The sequence below is a fragment of the Nicotiana tabacum genome, chromosome 1, assembly GCF_000715075.1.
Source record: "Nicotiana tabacum cultivar K326 chromosome 1, ASM71507v2, whole genome shotgun sequence".
Classification (NCBI taxonomy): domain Eukaryota; kingdom Viridiplantae; phylum Streptophyta; class Magnoliopsida; order Solanales; family Solanaceae; genus Nicotiana; species Nicotiana tabacum.
The window spans coordinates 80,742,370-80,758,820 of record NC_134080.1 but is presented as its reverse complement, the minus strand read 5'-3'; the positions used below and the strand labels follow the sequence as shown (position 1 = coordinate 80,758,820).

Here is a 16,451-nt window from a genome sequence, read left to right as displayed (position 1 = left end):
TATGCCCGCATTATACTGGTGGGCGACCGAGGACATGAAATGAAAAACTGAAAGTTATGCCTACATTATACTGGTGGGCGACCGAGGACAGGAAATGAAAAGACATAAATGTATTCCCGCATTATACTGGTGGGCGCCTAGAACAGGAAATGAAAAACTGAAAGGTATGCCCGCATTATACTGGTGGGCGACTAATTCTAAGTAATAACATGAATTTGTTTCCTCGTGTCTCCGAGAAAATTTTCAACGGTGGCAGAAAATTTTCTGCCCCAGTTCTGGTGCCTTTCCTTGTGACATGTTTTTCGCCATTAATAAGATTTCCTTTTCCTGCTTCAAATCAAAGAAAATTTGTTAGTTTTAAAACATGGTGAGTGGTCGTGCCGCTCCTGCTGGGGATGGTTCTTCCCTTTCTCCCTTATTCCTGTTTGGCATTCCCAAAACTTGTTGGGGATGCTGTTATTTGCTGGGGATAACATTCTATTAGGGATGGTTCTTCCATTTATTACTTCTCCGTTCTGTGTCTTGAAACTTGCTGGGGGTTATTTTGCTGAAAATGCATTTTCCTTTCCTCCCTTCCCACTCTGTGTTGTTCGACTACCTCGGAACTTTGGTCGATAATCGGTCGGAGTTCTACTGGGGATCCTCTTGGAACTTAGCCCACGATTTCTTCAACATGCTGTTTTTCCGGTTCTTTCCCGTACTTTCCTTGCCATTTTAGACAAATATTATTCGGCCTTGCAACCAACGTCTTTTGTCTTATCGCCTTGTCTCTGGCCTGTCCTCTTCTTATTTTGCATTGTACTATTTTGGCAACTGGTAGTCAGCTTTGAAAGACCTTTCTAAAAAATAAATTTTTAGAGAAAGTCTTTTAAACAAAGAAATGAAAGGATAGAAAAAGAGAAAATCTTTCTGAACAAATGCTGGAGAAAAGAAAAGAAATGAACTTATCTGGGTGGTATAACCGATTCCAACGATCATGTCGTGCATTCCGGATTAATCAACCCAGTCTATTTGTGTCGATCAATCTTTCTGATATCCTCACTTGCTAGGGATAAATAGGTGTCCCAATTCTTCGCAAAATGCGGATTCCTTCCGCCAATCTATCTTGTCGCCTCATAGTGCCCTTCGAGGGGTTTCAACTGATAAGACTCTCTTAGTTCTCACAGCTCATGTCGCCTTATGGTGCCTGTGAAGGTTTTCACCGATAACACTCTCTCATTTTGCTTCTCTAAGCCGGGGATTGGAGTATTGCCGGTAAGATTCTCTCTGCTGGGAATTCCCATGGCTATCAACTCTTTCAGCTCATGATCCTTATTGGGTCGGGGACCAACGTGTTATCCTCGACTTTCACTTGACTGTCTTGGCACCTCTCGGATACTGATCGGGAGGTCTTTTTTGGATATCAGTATGGGTTTTATGTGGGACTTAAAAGAAAGGATATAAAAATTCAAAATAACTTTGATGGGTGAAACATTACAACTCTTGGAATCAAAACCTTCTCTTTTTTTTCAAAATTTTAAACATAACTTCTGCCCCAGTTTTTCTCGGGGAATTTTTTTTGACTTTTGTTACATTACGACCGAGCCGTGAGACGCCTACGTATCCTCTTTAAGGAATCAGGCCGAACGTAGTTCACTCGGTTCCATTATTTTTCTTTTGCGAACTTCCTTTTTTTTGTTATTATTTTCCTTCTTTTTTTTCATTATTTTTTATTTTTTGTTAATGATTTCAAGAGAGGGGTATGAAAGAATAAGTAAGGCTCAAAGGGGTAAAGCAAGGGTAACAGTGTTTGGATAGAAGAAAGAATTGCCTCTGTCATTTCATTATCCGATAAACACCAAGTACAGACAGACAAATAAACAACAAAAGAGAATTACACGTAATATCTCTTGACTGCATCAGAATTGATAGCCATGTCGATGCATCTTCCTTCGACATCTGTCAGACATAAAGTGCCGTTGGATAATACTCTGGTCACGACATACGGCCCTTGCCAATTCGGGGCGAACTTGCCTTTTGCCTCAATCTGATGTGGGAGGATCCGTTTCAATACCTGCTGCCCCACTTCAAATTTCCTGGGGCGCACCTTCTTATTGTATGCTCTTGCCATTCTCTTCTGATATAATTGGCCATGGCATACTGCTGCCAATCTTTTTTCATCAATTAAGCTCAACTGCTCTAGTCGGGCTTTGACCCATTCATCATCATCAATCCCGGCCTCAGCGACAATTCGAAGGGATGGAATTTCAACTTCTGCTGGTATTACTGCTTCAGTTCCGTATACCAACAAATAAGGAGTCGCACCTATTGAAGTACGAACAGTAGTGCGGTATCCCAACAATGCAAATGGTAGCTTTTCATGCCATTGTCTGGATCCTTCAACCATTTTCCTCAATATCTTCTTTATGTTTTTGTTGGCTGCCTCAACCGCTCCATTCGCCTTGGGCCTATACGGGGTGGAATTACGGTGTGTAATCTTAAACTGTTCACATACTTCTCTCATCAAGTTGCTGTTAAGATTAGCACCATTGTCCGTGATTATCACTTTCGGGATCCCAAATCTACAGATGATATGGGAATGGACAAAATCCACCACTGCCTTCTTGGTTACTGACTTGAAAGTTTTGGCTTCAACCCACTTAGTGAAATAATCGATGGTTACCAGAATGAACCTATGACCGTTCGAAGCTGCCGACTCAATAGGCCCAATGACATCCATGCCCCATGCCACAAATGGCCATGGTGTTGACATTGTGTGCAATTCCGTTGGTGGAGAATGAATCAGATCTCCGTGGATTTGACACTGATGGCACTTTCGCACGAAACTGATACAATCATGCTCCATAGTGAGCCAATAATATCCCGCTCGCAGAATCTTCTTTGCCAATACATATCCGCTCATATGGGGCCTACAGACTCCAGAATGTACATCTGTCATCACTATCGTGGCTTGACCCGCATCAATACATCTCAGCAATCCCAGATCTGGGGTTCTTTTGTACAACATTCCTCCACTGAGGAAAAATCCATTTGCCAGTCGTCGAATGGCTCTCTTTTGATCTCCGGTTGCCTGCTCCGGATATATCCCCATCCTGAGATATTCCTTAACATCATAAAACCATGGTTCGCCATCCATTTCTTCTTCTATCACGTTGCAGTAGGCATGCTGATCACAAACCTGAATATGCAACTGGTCAACATGGATTTTGTCTGGATGGTGCAACATCGATGCCAAAGTGGCTAAAGCATCGGCCACCTCATTGTGAACTCTCGGGATGTGTCTGAACTCCACTGATCGAAATTGCTTGCTCAGATCGTGCAAACATTGTCGATAAGGTATAAGCTTTAAATCACGTGTTTCCCATTCACCCTGAATCTGATGTACTAGGAGGTCCGAGTCTCCCAAGACCAAGACGTCCTGAACATCCATGTCTGCAGCCAATCGTAGGCCCAAAATGCATGCCTCGTATTCAGCCATGTTGTTGGTACAATAGAAACGTAGCCGAGCTGTAGCAGGATAGTGATGTCCTGTTTCAGAAATAAGTACCGCTCCTATTCGAACCCCTTTCGCATTCGCAGCCCCATCAGAAATACGTCCTTAAAGGCTCGTATTCTTCATCAATAGGATTCTCAGCCAAGTGATCAGCCAATGCTTGGGCTTTCATGGCCGTCCTAGTCACATAGACAATGTCGAACTCTGTGAGTAATATCTGCCATTTTGCCAATCTCCCTGTGGGCATAGGCTTCAATGCTTGAACTTCTGTGCTACCCAAGTTAGGGCACAACATGTCTTCTCAAGCTGAGTGTACTTGACCTCATAGACTGTAAACTTCTTGCTGAGATAATAAATGGCTTGATCTTTCCTTCCTGTGATGTCATGTTGCCCCAGTACGCACCCAAATGAATTCTCCAGTACCGTTAGATAGAGAATCAACGGTCTTCTTGGTTCAGGTGGAACCAACACAGGTGGGTTTGACAGATACCCCTTGATTTGGTCGAAGGCTTCCTGACATTCTGTCGTCCACTCTATTGCAGCATCTTTCCTCAGTAGCCGAAAAATGGGTTCACAAGTCGCTGTGAGCTGAGCGATGAACCTGCTGATATAGTTCAACCTTCCCAACAGACTCATTACTTCTGTTTTATTCCTCGGGGGCGGCAATTCCTGGATGGATTTGATCTTTGACGGGTCCAACTCAATGCCTCGCCGACTGACGATGAATCCCAACAGCTTTCCAGATGGAACATCAAACGCACATTTGGCTGGGTTGAGCTTAATGTCGTACCTTCGAATTCTTTCAAAAAACTTCCTAAGGTCTGTTACGTGGTCTTCCTGGCGCTTGGATTTGATGATCACATCATCTACGTACACCTCAATCTCTTTGTGCATCATATCATGGAACACAGTAGTCATTGCTCTCATGTATGTTGCCCCAGTGTTCTTTAAACCAAATGGCATTACTCGATAGCAATAAGTCCCCCATGGCATAATGAAAGCTGTCTTCTCTGCATCTTCTTCATCCATCAGAATCTGATGATACCCGGCATAGCAATCCACAAAAAATCCGATTTCTCGTCCGGCGCAATTGTTGATCAAGATATGGATATTGGGTAAGGGAAAGTTATCTTTTGGGCTGGCCCTGTTCAGATTGCGGTAGCCGACGCATACCCTGATCTTCCCATCTTTCTTTGGTACTGGAACCACATTAGCTAACCAATCAGGATATCGAGTGACCCGAATAACCTTTGCTTGCAGCTGCTTGGTTACTTCTTCTTTAATCTTCACACTCATATCTGTCTTGAACTTTCTCAATTTCTGCTTGATGGAAGGGCATGTCGGGTCAGTGGGTAATTTGTGAACCACTAGCTTGGTGCTTAAACCCGGTACGTCATCATACGACCACGCAAAAATATCTTTAAACTCAATGAGTGCTTTGATTAGTTGTTCCCTGATGCTAGGCTCAATGTGGTTGCTGATTTTGGTTTCCCTGACATTGTCGACATCCCCCAAATTGACTGCTTCAGTGTCACTCAAATTGGGCTTAGGTTTCTCTTCGAACTGGCTCAACTCTCTGTTTATCTCTTCGAAGGCATCATCCTCCTCGTATTCCGATTCATCATCGTAATCAATCTCTTGTGCGATTAATTCAGAATCAGATTGATTATTTAGACTGGGTTGAAGATCAGTTGTGCATGCCACATCGTTAGTACCAATGCAAAGAGAATTGTTCAGAAATAAAAGAAGAAGAAATAAAATTAAAACAAAACAAGAAAAGGAAACTTTCACTCTTTATTAAAATGCAGGATAACAGAGTTTCACACTTTTACTGAATAAAAATCAAAACTGGATTACAACTCTGGAATAATCCAGGAAACAAGAAAGAAAATCCAAAGCCTACTACCAAGACTCCCTCCGGGTAGGAAGAGGAGAGGCTGTCCAATTGTTGATCTTGGCCCTAGGCCCCACAAATTGTATATCCACCCTACTGGAACCTTCTCCAGCTTCTATCATGTTGACACCGGCGAACAACCTTTCAAAGCCCTCATCTAAATCTCCATCTGGCCCAATCATTGGTCCGAGAACTTTCGGGACCGACAACTTTCTGGTACCTGCTCTAACAAAGGATCTGGACAGGCACGGGATTGGCTTGGGAAGAACCCAAACTTTCTTCTTCATCTTACGGGCATGTCTGACATCTGCTGATGTGGGCTTGAATCCCAGCCCAAAGGTCTCTACATTCTTGGGTAAAGAGACAGATTGGACAATACCTTGAAGTTCATCCCCCAGACCTTTTCCTGGCATGAACCCGTTACTCAGCATCTCTGAAACTATCATGACGGTGGCAGAAGCTATTCTGGGGTGTGGAATGCTTGTACTCTTGGGGATCTTGTTTGCTGACACTGAATCAAAAATCTGGTAAACCCAAGGGCCTTTGTCATCGTTGGTTTCTATGAATGGCACAATGGCACCTCCTATAGTGCATGCAACATCTTCACCATGCAGCACCACATCTTGTCTGTCCCATTCAAACTTGACCATTTGATGCAATGTGGATGGCACTGCTTTGGCTGCGTGGATCCACGGTCGTCCCAACAAAAGGTTATAAGATACTGCGACATCCAATACCTGGAACTCCATAGTAAACTCGACTGGACCGATGGTCAACTCAAGTACAATATCCCCCACGGTGGCTGTTCCATTTCCGTCAAATCCTCGGACGCAAATGCTATTCTTGTGGATTCTTCCGTGGTCGATCTTCAACTGGTTCAGGGTGGATAATGGACAAATATTGGCGCTTTAGCCATTATCCACCAATGCCCGAGTAACTGCCGAATCTTCACATTTGACAGTTAGGTAGAGAGCTTTATTATGCTCCGTGCCCTCCACTGGCAGATCAACATCTGAAAATGTTACCCTGTTCACCTCGAAAATTTTGTTGGCAATCGTTTCCAGGTGATTTACAGAAATCTCGTTTGGCACATGAGCTTCATTTAGTATCTTCATCAGGGCCCGACGATGTTCATCCGAATGGATGAGTAATGATAGCAGCGAGATCTGGGCCGGTGTTTTCTTCAACTGTTCGACCACGGAGTAATCCTGCACTTTCATCTTCTTTAAGAATTCCTCAGCTTCTTCTTCTGACACAGGTTTCTTTGTTGCAGCTGGATTGGGTCTTCTCAACTCCGCCAGAGCAAAACACCGTCCTGATCGAGTCAGTCCCTGCACCTCACAACTATTCTCCTCCACTTGTTGTCCCTTGTACATCACCACTGCCTTCTCGTACTTCCAAGGCACGGCCTTGCTATCAATCACTGGTGTTTGGACTACTGGCTTTATGATGACCGGTTCCCTGCAGACCCCTTTCACAACAACCACGGGTGTAGATGATGCTCCCGTTATTACCAACTTGGCTGGTTCTGGTTTCCTTGTAGCGGCAGATGGATTCTTCCCCAATATTACCACTGGCTTGACATCTTCCTCCTTCAACTGTACCCCTGCTTCCTCATCGATCGATTTTTCTTTCGGAGTGGCACGGATCATCATCACTGTCTGTGAGGGTTTTTTCAGCTCCCCTCCTTCGTGCAAAAGCTCGATCATGTGGGCTTCGGGGTGCTTTGGCAATGGGTTCTGGTTAATGTTGGGTGCCTCCGGGGCCTGTACCTCGATCTTGTTGGTATCAATAAGATCTTGTATCGCATGTTTCAGCCTCCAACATTTCTCGGTATCATGTCCGGGAGCTCCCGAACAATATTCATTTCTTACCGAGTGATCCATATTTTGGGGTAAGGGATTTGGCAATCTAGGCTCCACAGGATTTAATAAACCCAACTGCCTCAATTTGTGGAACAAGGCAATATAAGTTTCCCCCAACTCAGTAAAAGTTCTTTGCCTCTGCAATCTTTCATTTCTGGAGGCCGGATTTCCCCTGAAACCCATCCCTGGAGGGTTCCTGTAGGCTCTTGGCGGTGGATAGGGGTTTTGTGGTGGGGGTAGGTGTTATGTGGAGGTGGGTATGTATTGTGGGGAGCCGGCGCGCGCCATTGTGGGCGAACCGGAAGTTGGGTGTATGTCTGGGCTTGATGGACGGAGAAGTGTTGTTCTTGTGGTGGGTAGTAGGGTTGTGGTGGGTAATTTGGAATGTGTGGGTAGTTTACATGATGGGGTATGGGTTGGTAATGAGGGGAAGGACCTCTAGATCTGGACCAATTGCCGACTTCTGTTGTCGTTACCTCTTCTCTCCTTTTCTTTCCGAGCGCACCTCCCGTGCAGCTCTGAATGGCCTGAGTCGTTGCCTTAATTGCCGAGTAACTTAGGATCTTATTGGACTTAAGTCCCCCTTCTATCATGCTTCCCATTTTCACCACTTCGTTGAAGGATTTGCCAACTGACGTCACCAAGTGACCGAAGTAAGTTGGCTCTAGAGTTTGTAGAAAGTAATCTACCATTTCCCCCTCTCTCATCGGAGGATCAACTCTGGCTACCTGTTCCCTCCATCGGAAACCAAATTCCCGGATGCTCTCCCCAGATTTCTTTTCGAGCTTTAGCAATGTGAGACGGTCTGGGACTATCTCAAGGTTGTACTGGAAATGTCCTGCGAAAGCCTGTGCCAAGTCATCCCAGGTGTACCACCTGCTCGGATCTTGTCTCGTGTACCACTCCAGTGCCGACCCACTCAAACTCTGGCCAAAGTAAGCTATCAGTAACTCATCTTTTCCCCCTGCTCCCCTCATTTTGCTGCAAAAACCCCGCAGATGTGCCATAGGATCACCATGCCCTTCGTACAAATCGAACTTGGGCATCTTGAACCCTGCTGGTAATTGGACGTTAGGGAAAGGGCATAGATCCTTGTAGGCCACGCTGACCTGGTTGCCTAACCCGTGTATGTTTCTGAAGGACTGCTCCAAGCTTTTAAATTTCCGCATCACCTCATCCTGCTCTGGGCTCTTTGTCGGCTTTTCAATCTCCGCCGGGACCTCAAAGTGGGGATTATAGGTATGTGGCTCGGGTGCTTTGAATGTGAGTTCATGAGGGTAATATTGTTTGTCGTGAGCCTGAAATATCGACTCGCTTGATGATCTGTGCAATGGGGCTGGGGGAGGTGCTACAAAGACGGGAACATTTGGTGGAGGAGGGTTTTGACTGGGTGGTGGGGCTTGGTGATCATAGGCCTCTCTTCCCTGATAGTAGTGATGGCTTGGGAAACTCGTTGAAGGGTCGGTGGAAAGGTATTCCGGCGAGTTTATTGGTTGGAGGGTAGGAGTAACGGGTAGTTCCTTCCCCTTCTGAGCCCTAGCTAAGGCTATCCGCATTTCATTCATTTCTAGCCTCATTTTTTCCATTTTCTCCAAGGCATCCTTCAGCATCTGATTGGCCGTCTTTTCTGACTCAACGCTGTTGTCTGACCTAGTCATGCTTTCTGGTATAGGACCTTTCGATCTTGTTTGATAATGGTACTGTGCCAGCACGCCCTAACAAACTAACTGGTATTGGATTGAAAAACAACAAACTTGTCAGTGTTAGCGTCTTAACAAATATTGTTATTGCACATTGGGATGCAATGTTCCTAGGCAGTTAACCATTTCTAACATGCTTTTGCTCTGACCGCACGCATCATCCCGGATTATTTTATTTACCTCTTTCGAGTGTTCCAGAATCTCCTTTTTCTTCTTCTCCCTCTCTCTCTCCTCTTTTTTATTTTATTTTTTTATTATTTAACAACTACGGTGGAATCCTATAGAGATTGCCTACGCATCGTGACCCTGCATAAATCAGACCAAGCTTAGTTCATGCAGAAAGATTTTCAATTTTTCATTACTTAAAACAAACATTACAAACTAAAATCCTTTTTGCAGAAAGAAAATGACAAACGTAAACTAAGGTCAGATACAAGTTCCAAGACTACGGAAACACTTTGATGTGAAAAGACAATGGACAGACAAACCATAGGCTAAAAAAATATATAAAGAAATACAGACACGAACTACGCATACTCTAAAGCTTCAAATATGGGTGCCCGCGGGGCATCGTTCGGCCTCGCCGCGGGCCTAGGTTCCAAGTCCCTTTTGAGTTGCTCTAATTCATTCATGGTCCGTTTCACATAGATCAGCACTGCTGAGACAAAAGTAGCATGGGTCATGTCTTCACAAGCGCGACATCTTCTAAAAATGGCGCGGGCAATGGCTCTAATCCTGTCCCTTGCTTGCTTCTTTTCTAGAATCAGGCGTTTTATTTGATCACTGCATGTTTTCAATGCCTGAGAATCCTGCATATGCTGATTTTTCAGTTGCCGCACTTCTACCTCCATTTGGGCCAACAAGTCGTAACAGTGTCCGTTTTCAATTTGGAAATCCTCAGCCTGCTTAATTGCTTTACCCTCAAGTGTAGCCATCTTTCTCTTCATGTTGGCAAGAGCTTTCTCGTGGTCGCGTTTCAATTGATTCAAGTATCGGCGATGCTTATCTGCTCTTGTACCCCACTGTGCTTTGAGTTTTGCCATGATGTTCTCAGATTTTTCTAAACCATCCCGCCATTCCCTGACTTCATTTTTCAGCCTTTTTATCAACTGCTCATCTGATCGACTCTTTGGTTGTTTATCAGGATTCATTCTCAATTTCTGGATTTGGGCCCTAAGTTCTTCATTTTCTTGGGCCAATCTATTCCTTTCACCTCGATCTGTATCAACTTGCACACTGTTATTGAATTTCAGACTTTCAACCTGTTGCTTCAACTCCCCGATCTCCGCCCGATAACCCCTTTCCTTTGCTAACCAGTTCCATTGCTCCTGGGATGACTCAGCAAAATCTATGAGATGAGGTCTTTTAGCTGGTCTCTCACAGGACGTGTCACCTCTGAACCAAGCGTGATACCCCGGGGAAACTTCTCCTTTAGCCGTATCCAACACGCAAGTATTTGCCGTCAAATGTTGACACTCACTCCAGATCTGGCGAACTTCTTTTTCGGGGAACCGACCGTCAGGACTGATTTCAACCACCTGGGTACTCAAGTCTTCATCTTTCGGAACTACTTGATACCTCCCAAGTTGCCTCAAAACCCGATACGGTGCATAGGGTTGGATACTTTTGAGTCTCATTAACAAAAAGTGGGGCCTGGTTTGCTGGCATGTATAGGATTTCCTCAACAAGCAACCATCCGAGCGTCCACTGGATTTGGTTGGCAGTGAGAGTTCGGAAGAATGACGTCCAAGCTGTGACTCCCTCGGGTAGACTAACCCCTTTGATTCTTGTGTAAAATTCTCCAATGCAAGTCTTCTCGGGTGAACCGTAACCCAAGAGCTGGGAGCGGTGGCATAAATGATCGGTCATCCACATTTGCAACAATAGGTTACATCCCTCGAAAAAGTTGCCCCCGGCTCGGCAAGCAGTGAGAGCCCGGAAGATGTCAGCCATAATCATAGGCGCCAGAGTGCTTTTATCTTGGGTGAGCAAGGTACTGACGACCCCAGCTACTTTCAAATCAATGTTTCCGTCTTTCCTTGGGAATACTATAAGACCCAAAAAAGCTATCATAAAAGCTACCAGCCTGTGTTCATCCCACTTCTGTCGGTTATCTCTACTGCATAGTTTGAAGTCTGGCTTATTGAACCCGCCCACGTGGCCGTATCTAGCATATATGAGGCGGAGACTGCAGAAACATTTTGCAAAATCTGGATGGTGAAATGTTCGGGGTATTTTTAGGGAATCCAGAAAACGGTGTACAGTGACGGCCTTGGGTGCAATCAAGTACTTGAACCTTAACGAAGCTTCATCATTTCCGATGTATCCCGCTATTTCTTCCAATGTCGGGGTGAGCTCAAAGTCCGAGAAGTGGAATACATTATGTGCTGAATCCCAGCAAGTGACCAATGATCTGATAATATCACCCCGAGGCTGGATGTTTAGCAAATCCGGGAGATCTTTCAGATACTTCTTTACTTTGTCTTGCCCTTCCTTGCCTAGGTCATTCCACCATAATCGCAACTCAAAAGGGATCTTGGTCATTATTGAAAAGGGTTCATTTTGTATTGTGCTCATCCTGCACATTTATTAAGGGGATTATGCCAACGAAAAACTTTTATTTGACTCAAAATAAAACTATCTATATTCTTTTCCAAGATTATTTTTTCAAAACGATGGGCTCGGTTTTCAAATGCGGTCTTTTAGCACTTCGAGAACGAAGCATTTAAGGTTGCGAGAGTCAACTGGTCAAAAATCAAAAATGATGACCAAAGATGGCCGTTTATGCAATGTCAGCCTTCCGGCGTCCTATTTAGGAACATTCGGCTATTTTTGCAAAAAACGGCATCATCCGACTTATTTATAACAAAAATTAAAATAGACTTTTTGGATATTTTTTACAAAAAGGGAGGTTGGACCCGATGAGGGTTGCCTACGTATCTCACACCCAGTGAGAATCAAACCAGCGTAGTTCGAGCCAATAAACCAATTAATTTTGAAAACAAATATATTTTCCATTTTTTAGCAAAAGACACTATTTTTCCTTCATGTTTTTATTTTTTGAAAACAAAGCAAACTAAAATAAAGGATTCTTTCCTACACTAAATGCTTTTTATTTCTCTCTATTTTTTTTATTATGGGTAAATACAAAAAAATTAAAAAGTAAAATATTTTTTAAAAAAATTCGGCAGAGTTCTGATAGTACTTGGACACTCGATTTTCTAAAAGAATCAATTAACTCCCTATTTGTTATTTCTCTCTTTTTCTCCCTTTTTTTTCAATTTTCCAACGTTCCCGAGATTAAAGCCGGTCAACATGCGGGTTTGGAACAAATAAATGCACAGCATAAATAGGATGCATCAGGATGGTCTTTTCATTTCAGGTTGCTAGTCCTAGACAGACCCAACCCCTGTGTTGAGTCCCCTAAGTCAAATGCAACATGATGCAAATAATCGTTCCTACTAGGGATCCGGCATGAAGTTTTGTTATATTAAGTTTCAAACCTGGGTTTTTTGTTCTAGACCTGGCTTACCCGAGCGGACAACTCGAGTCGAGGAGGGGGCAACTTTCCGGGAACCAAAAGGCCATCCGGCTTAGTAACTTGTCCGAGCCTCTTTTTTATTTTAGGGTATGACACTAACAGAATAGGGAGTCTCAACCAGTAAGCACATCCCCAGAGGTGAGGAGAGAAGGGTTCGGCACAGTTTATATATACAGTCAGATAATATCAAAGCGGTAACAAGATATCATTTTGCACATTAAGCATGTATCATATGAAAATATCAGATAATAAAGCAACATTATAACAGTTTATCAAAGGCTCGAATTTCTAACCCTGAACCAGTGGTTCTGGGTATTTCCCCAGTAGAGTCGCCAGAGCTGTCACACCTCCTTTTTCCGGCACCCGCAAGGGCGCAGAGGGAGTTTTTCCAATTAAAGGACAATCGAAACGGGATTTGTTTATTTATTTCAGAGTCGCCACTTGGGAGATTTAGGGTGTCCCAAGTCACCAATTTAATCCCGAATCGAGGAAAATAATGACTCTATTTAACAGTCTGCGCACCAGAAATCCGGATAAGGAATTCTGTTAACCCGGGAGAAGGTGTTAGGCATTCCCGAGTTCCGTGGTTCTAGCACGGTCGCTCAACTGTCATATTCGACTTGATTATCTGATTTTATACAATTATGAACTTATGTGCAAATTTTAACCCTTAGCCGCTTTTATTATTATTATTTATTATTATTATTTTACGGAGAATTGCAACATTGTGAAAATGTATTTCAGACCACGTCGCAATCAATGCACCCATGGTTATCGACACATTTCGACTCCGTTGAGATTTGGATTTGGGTTACATAAATGCACACCCATATTTAAGAAAATGATTTGTTAAAGACGCGCCTAGGACGACTAGCGTATTGTTGTTTTGGGAAAGGCCGTAAAATTTCTCTAGACGGCCAACTCCGATGTTCTAAGTATTTAATGCATATATTTGCGAGGGCCCCGCAATCTATACATTTTACTAGGCGAGGCTCATCTCATTTATTTTAAGTGGGCAAATCCTAAAGCGACTACATTTTTCTATTAAAATTAGTCTCTAAAATAAAGAAAGAAAATCGTAATTAATTACGAGCTTAAAAATAATAACACATAACATACTAATTGCTAGATTAAGACAAATATTAATAGAAATGAATTTTACTAAAAATAAATAAATAAATTCGAAATTGTAAAAAATTTACGAAGTTCGACAATTAAAAATCAAAAGATCCTGATTATAGCTAACTTAAAGCTTACATTGTTATAAGAAAAACTATTGAAATTAGTTATTCAAAACCATTTAAAACTAGACTTAACCATAATTACTAAAGCTTATTAAAAAGTTTATTAAACTTAAATGTTGACTCATCTTGCTCAAACTCGCACCTAATGGATTAATGCTCTTAGCCTTGCAACGTTGAATCACCCATTAAACATCATTTCAGTTTTTTTTCTTAAATTTTTTTTTTTTTTACAAATTTCTTTTTTTAAGTTCTTTTTTTTTTTAAAAAAAAAAACTGAATAAATGACGAAAAAAATAATAATAAAAAATAAAAAAAAATAAAAAAACGAAAATATTTGTAAGCCTGCAGATTCTACAAAATTATTGGCCTATTATGTTTGTCTAATATTTGCGTTCCTTTGTTATTACCAAAATTTAAAGATAGAAAAAAAAAAACTCAAATTGCTTTTATTTCAAAATTTGCAAATTCAAATCTAGAGTTTACTAACCTTCCCTCAAATTAAGTCGGTTTTCCGTATTGAATAATTACTAACGATTTGAATGCGATTTTAAGCTAAAAAATTTAACAAAGCCGAAACTAATACTTATGGTGTTCATGCTGACACCCATCCACTAGTCCCGCAGTTTAATACTTCACATAATAAATACTTCTACCATTTACATAACATGAGACACATAATGAATATTTAACTAAAATGCGAATATTCTATAATTAAAAAAAACTTAAATCTTCCGGCCATTTCATTTCATCTTCAATACATATGTTGAAATGATTCAGAGTAGTGTACCTGGTATTTGAATACAAAGAAAGGAAGAATAGGATCAGCAGCAGTAGCAACAACGCGGCAACAACAAACAATCAACAGTCAGAAAACCTAGTAGTAGACTTGAAAACCGGACAAAAATTCCAGCAACCACCCAATAAAGCAATAACAAAGAACCAATAGTTAACTCAAGAAACCAATTGAAAATCCCGGAAGCAAACAGTAGGCAGAAATCACACTCAGGAATATACGGAAAATAGTATTCAGATATTTTAGAAATCCTCTTCTTCAAGATTAAAAGTATGTTCTTATCTCCTCTTTAGTTCTGAAATTTTTTATCTCCCCAAAAATTCTCCTCCTATTAAGTATCAAATGAGTCTCTTATATATCCAAGCAAGACCCAATCCTTCCACTATGTGCACCCTTTAACTTTTATTATTACTCATACTTTTACTTTAGTAAAAGTAGTCAACGTGGGCCCTCCGTGTTCCCTCTTTTTGAAAAGTAGTCAAAGTGGGCCCCCATGTTCCCTCTTTTTGCAAAGTAGACATCATTACGCGCCTTTTCCTTTTTGCTTTTATAATTATGTCTGGTCCCCACCATAATTAAATAATTCGTAATTGGTTAATTCCCGGTTTACCCCTAAAACTACTGTTACGCCCCGATTCAAAATCTGTTTAACTTCAAAATTATCTAAGAACCTAAAATTAAATTACCAGCTATAACCAATCCTTAATCCAGTTCAATCAACGAATTCCAACTTAAACTATGAACAACGAATCAATAATCGGAATTATTTTAACTGAACGATATTTTTTAACAACACATATATTTGCATATTCAACAATATTAACAAACAAATATATTCAAATTAAACAAAATAAATGAACAGATTCAAATCACTAAAACTCAACTAATCAATTAATCTTCAAATTAAATCCAACAATATTATAACAAAGATTCATGATTCAAACAAAATCAAAAATTACAAACCAAAACATAAACTCACATTAATTCACTAGATTAAAACGAACTTCAAACAATCAATAAACACGAATTAAATCTAAATTAAACAACAAAGAACGGATTCAAGCGATTAAACTAACATATTTCTATATTACAACTTAATTCTTTTAAACGAATAAAATAAACCGAAGAAGAAATAATTGATTGAATTTCAACTTGAATCTAACCATATTAAAATTAAACTAACAATTTCTTTTACAAAAATAAATAAAAACACATGAAACAAACCAAAATAAGTAATTAAATTTCAATTGATTATAACAACATTAAAAATTAAACTAACAATTTCTTTTACAAAAACAAATAAAACACATGAAATAAACTGAAAAACAATTAATTAAATTTAAATTCGAATCTAACAACATTAAAATCAAACTAAGAATCTCTTTTTACAAAAATAAATAAAAGCACGTGAAATAAACTGAAAAATTAATTAATCAAAGTTCCATTTAAATCTGAAAATTAAACCAACAAAACATATGAACAAACTAGAAAATTAATTCAACAATAGACACGAACAAAACAAGAATCGAATATTTATCGATTTTAGATCCGAGAATATCAAAACAAAAATACGGGCAACATGAAACTCAAATCTACTAACCGGATCGAAGCGACGATGAACTCGAACGGAAAGTAGTTTGTTTGTTTGGAAAAGGACGGAGAAGGAAGCATGGCAGCAGTGCGAACAATGAAGAAACGCAACAACAACAATGACATGATCTTGGAGAAGAAGAATCCAACGTGATCTTGGAGGATAAGGAGCGCGGGCAGCAGCAAATGGACAGTGAAGAACGCAGCAGCAGTCCGAAGCTAGATGGTCGTCTTGTTCAGGTGTCGTTTGGTGGTTGTCCATGGCAGCGTGGCAGCAGCCATGGCTGGAGCAACTCGCCGGATGAAGAAGGAGAAGCAGCAGTAGCGACGA

General features: G+C 41.2%; 1 protein-coding gene across 1 annotated transcript; it reads right to left on the bottom strand.

Annotated features, from left to right (window-relative positions):
- Window positions 1-5,268: 5,268 nt before the first annotated feature.
- On the bottom strand, window positions 5,269-16,123 carry LOC142180320 (uncharacterized). The gene is made up of 2 exons (XM_075251966.1): window positions 14,525-16,123; window positions 5,269-11,530 (listed from the first exon to the last, which is right to left on the bottom strand). Exon 2 carries the CDS (start codon window positions 7,433-7,435, stop codon window positions 6,296-6,298), a length of 1,140 nt encoding a protein of 379 aa, XP_075108067.1. The 5' UTR covers window positions 7,436-11,530; window positions 14,525-16,123; the 3' UTR covers window positions 5,269-6,295.
- Window positions 16,124-16,451: the final 328 nt, after the last annotated feature.

What these genes read in the sequence shown, in the direction of transcription:
- LOC142180320 (XM_075251966.1), bottom strand. Translation starts at nt 7,435, where the DNA reads ATGGGTTTCAGGGGAAATCCGGCCTCCAGAAATGAAAGATTGCAGAGG.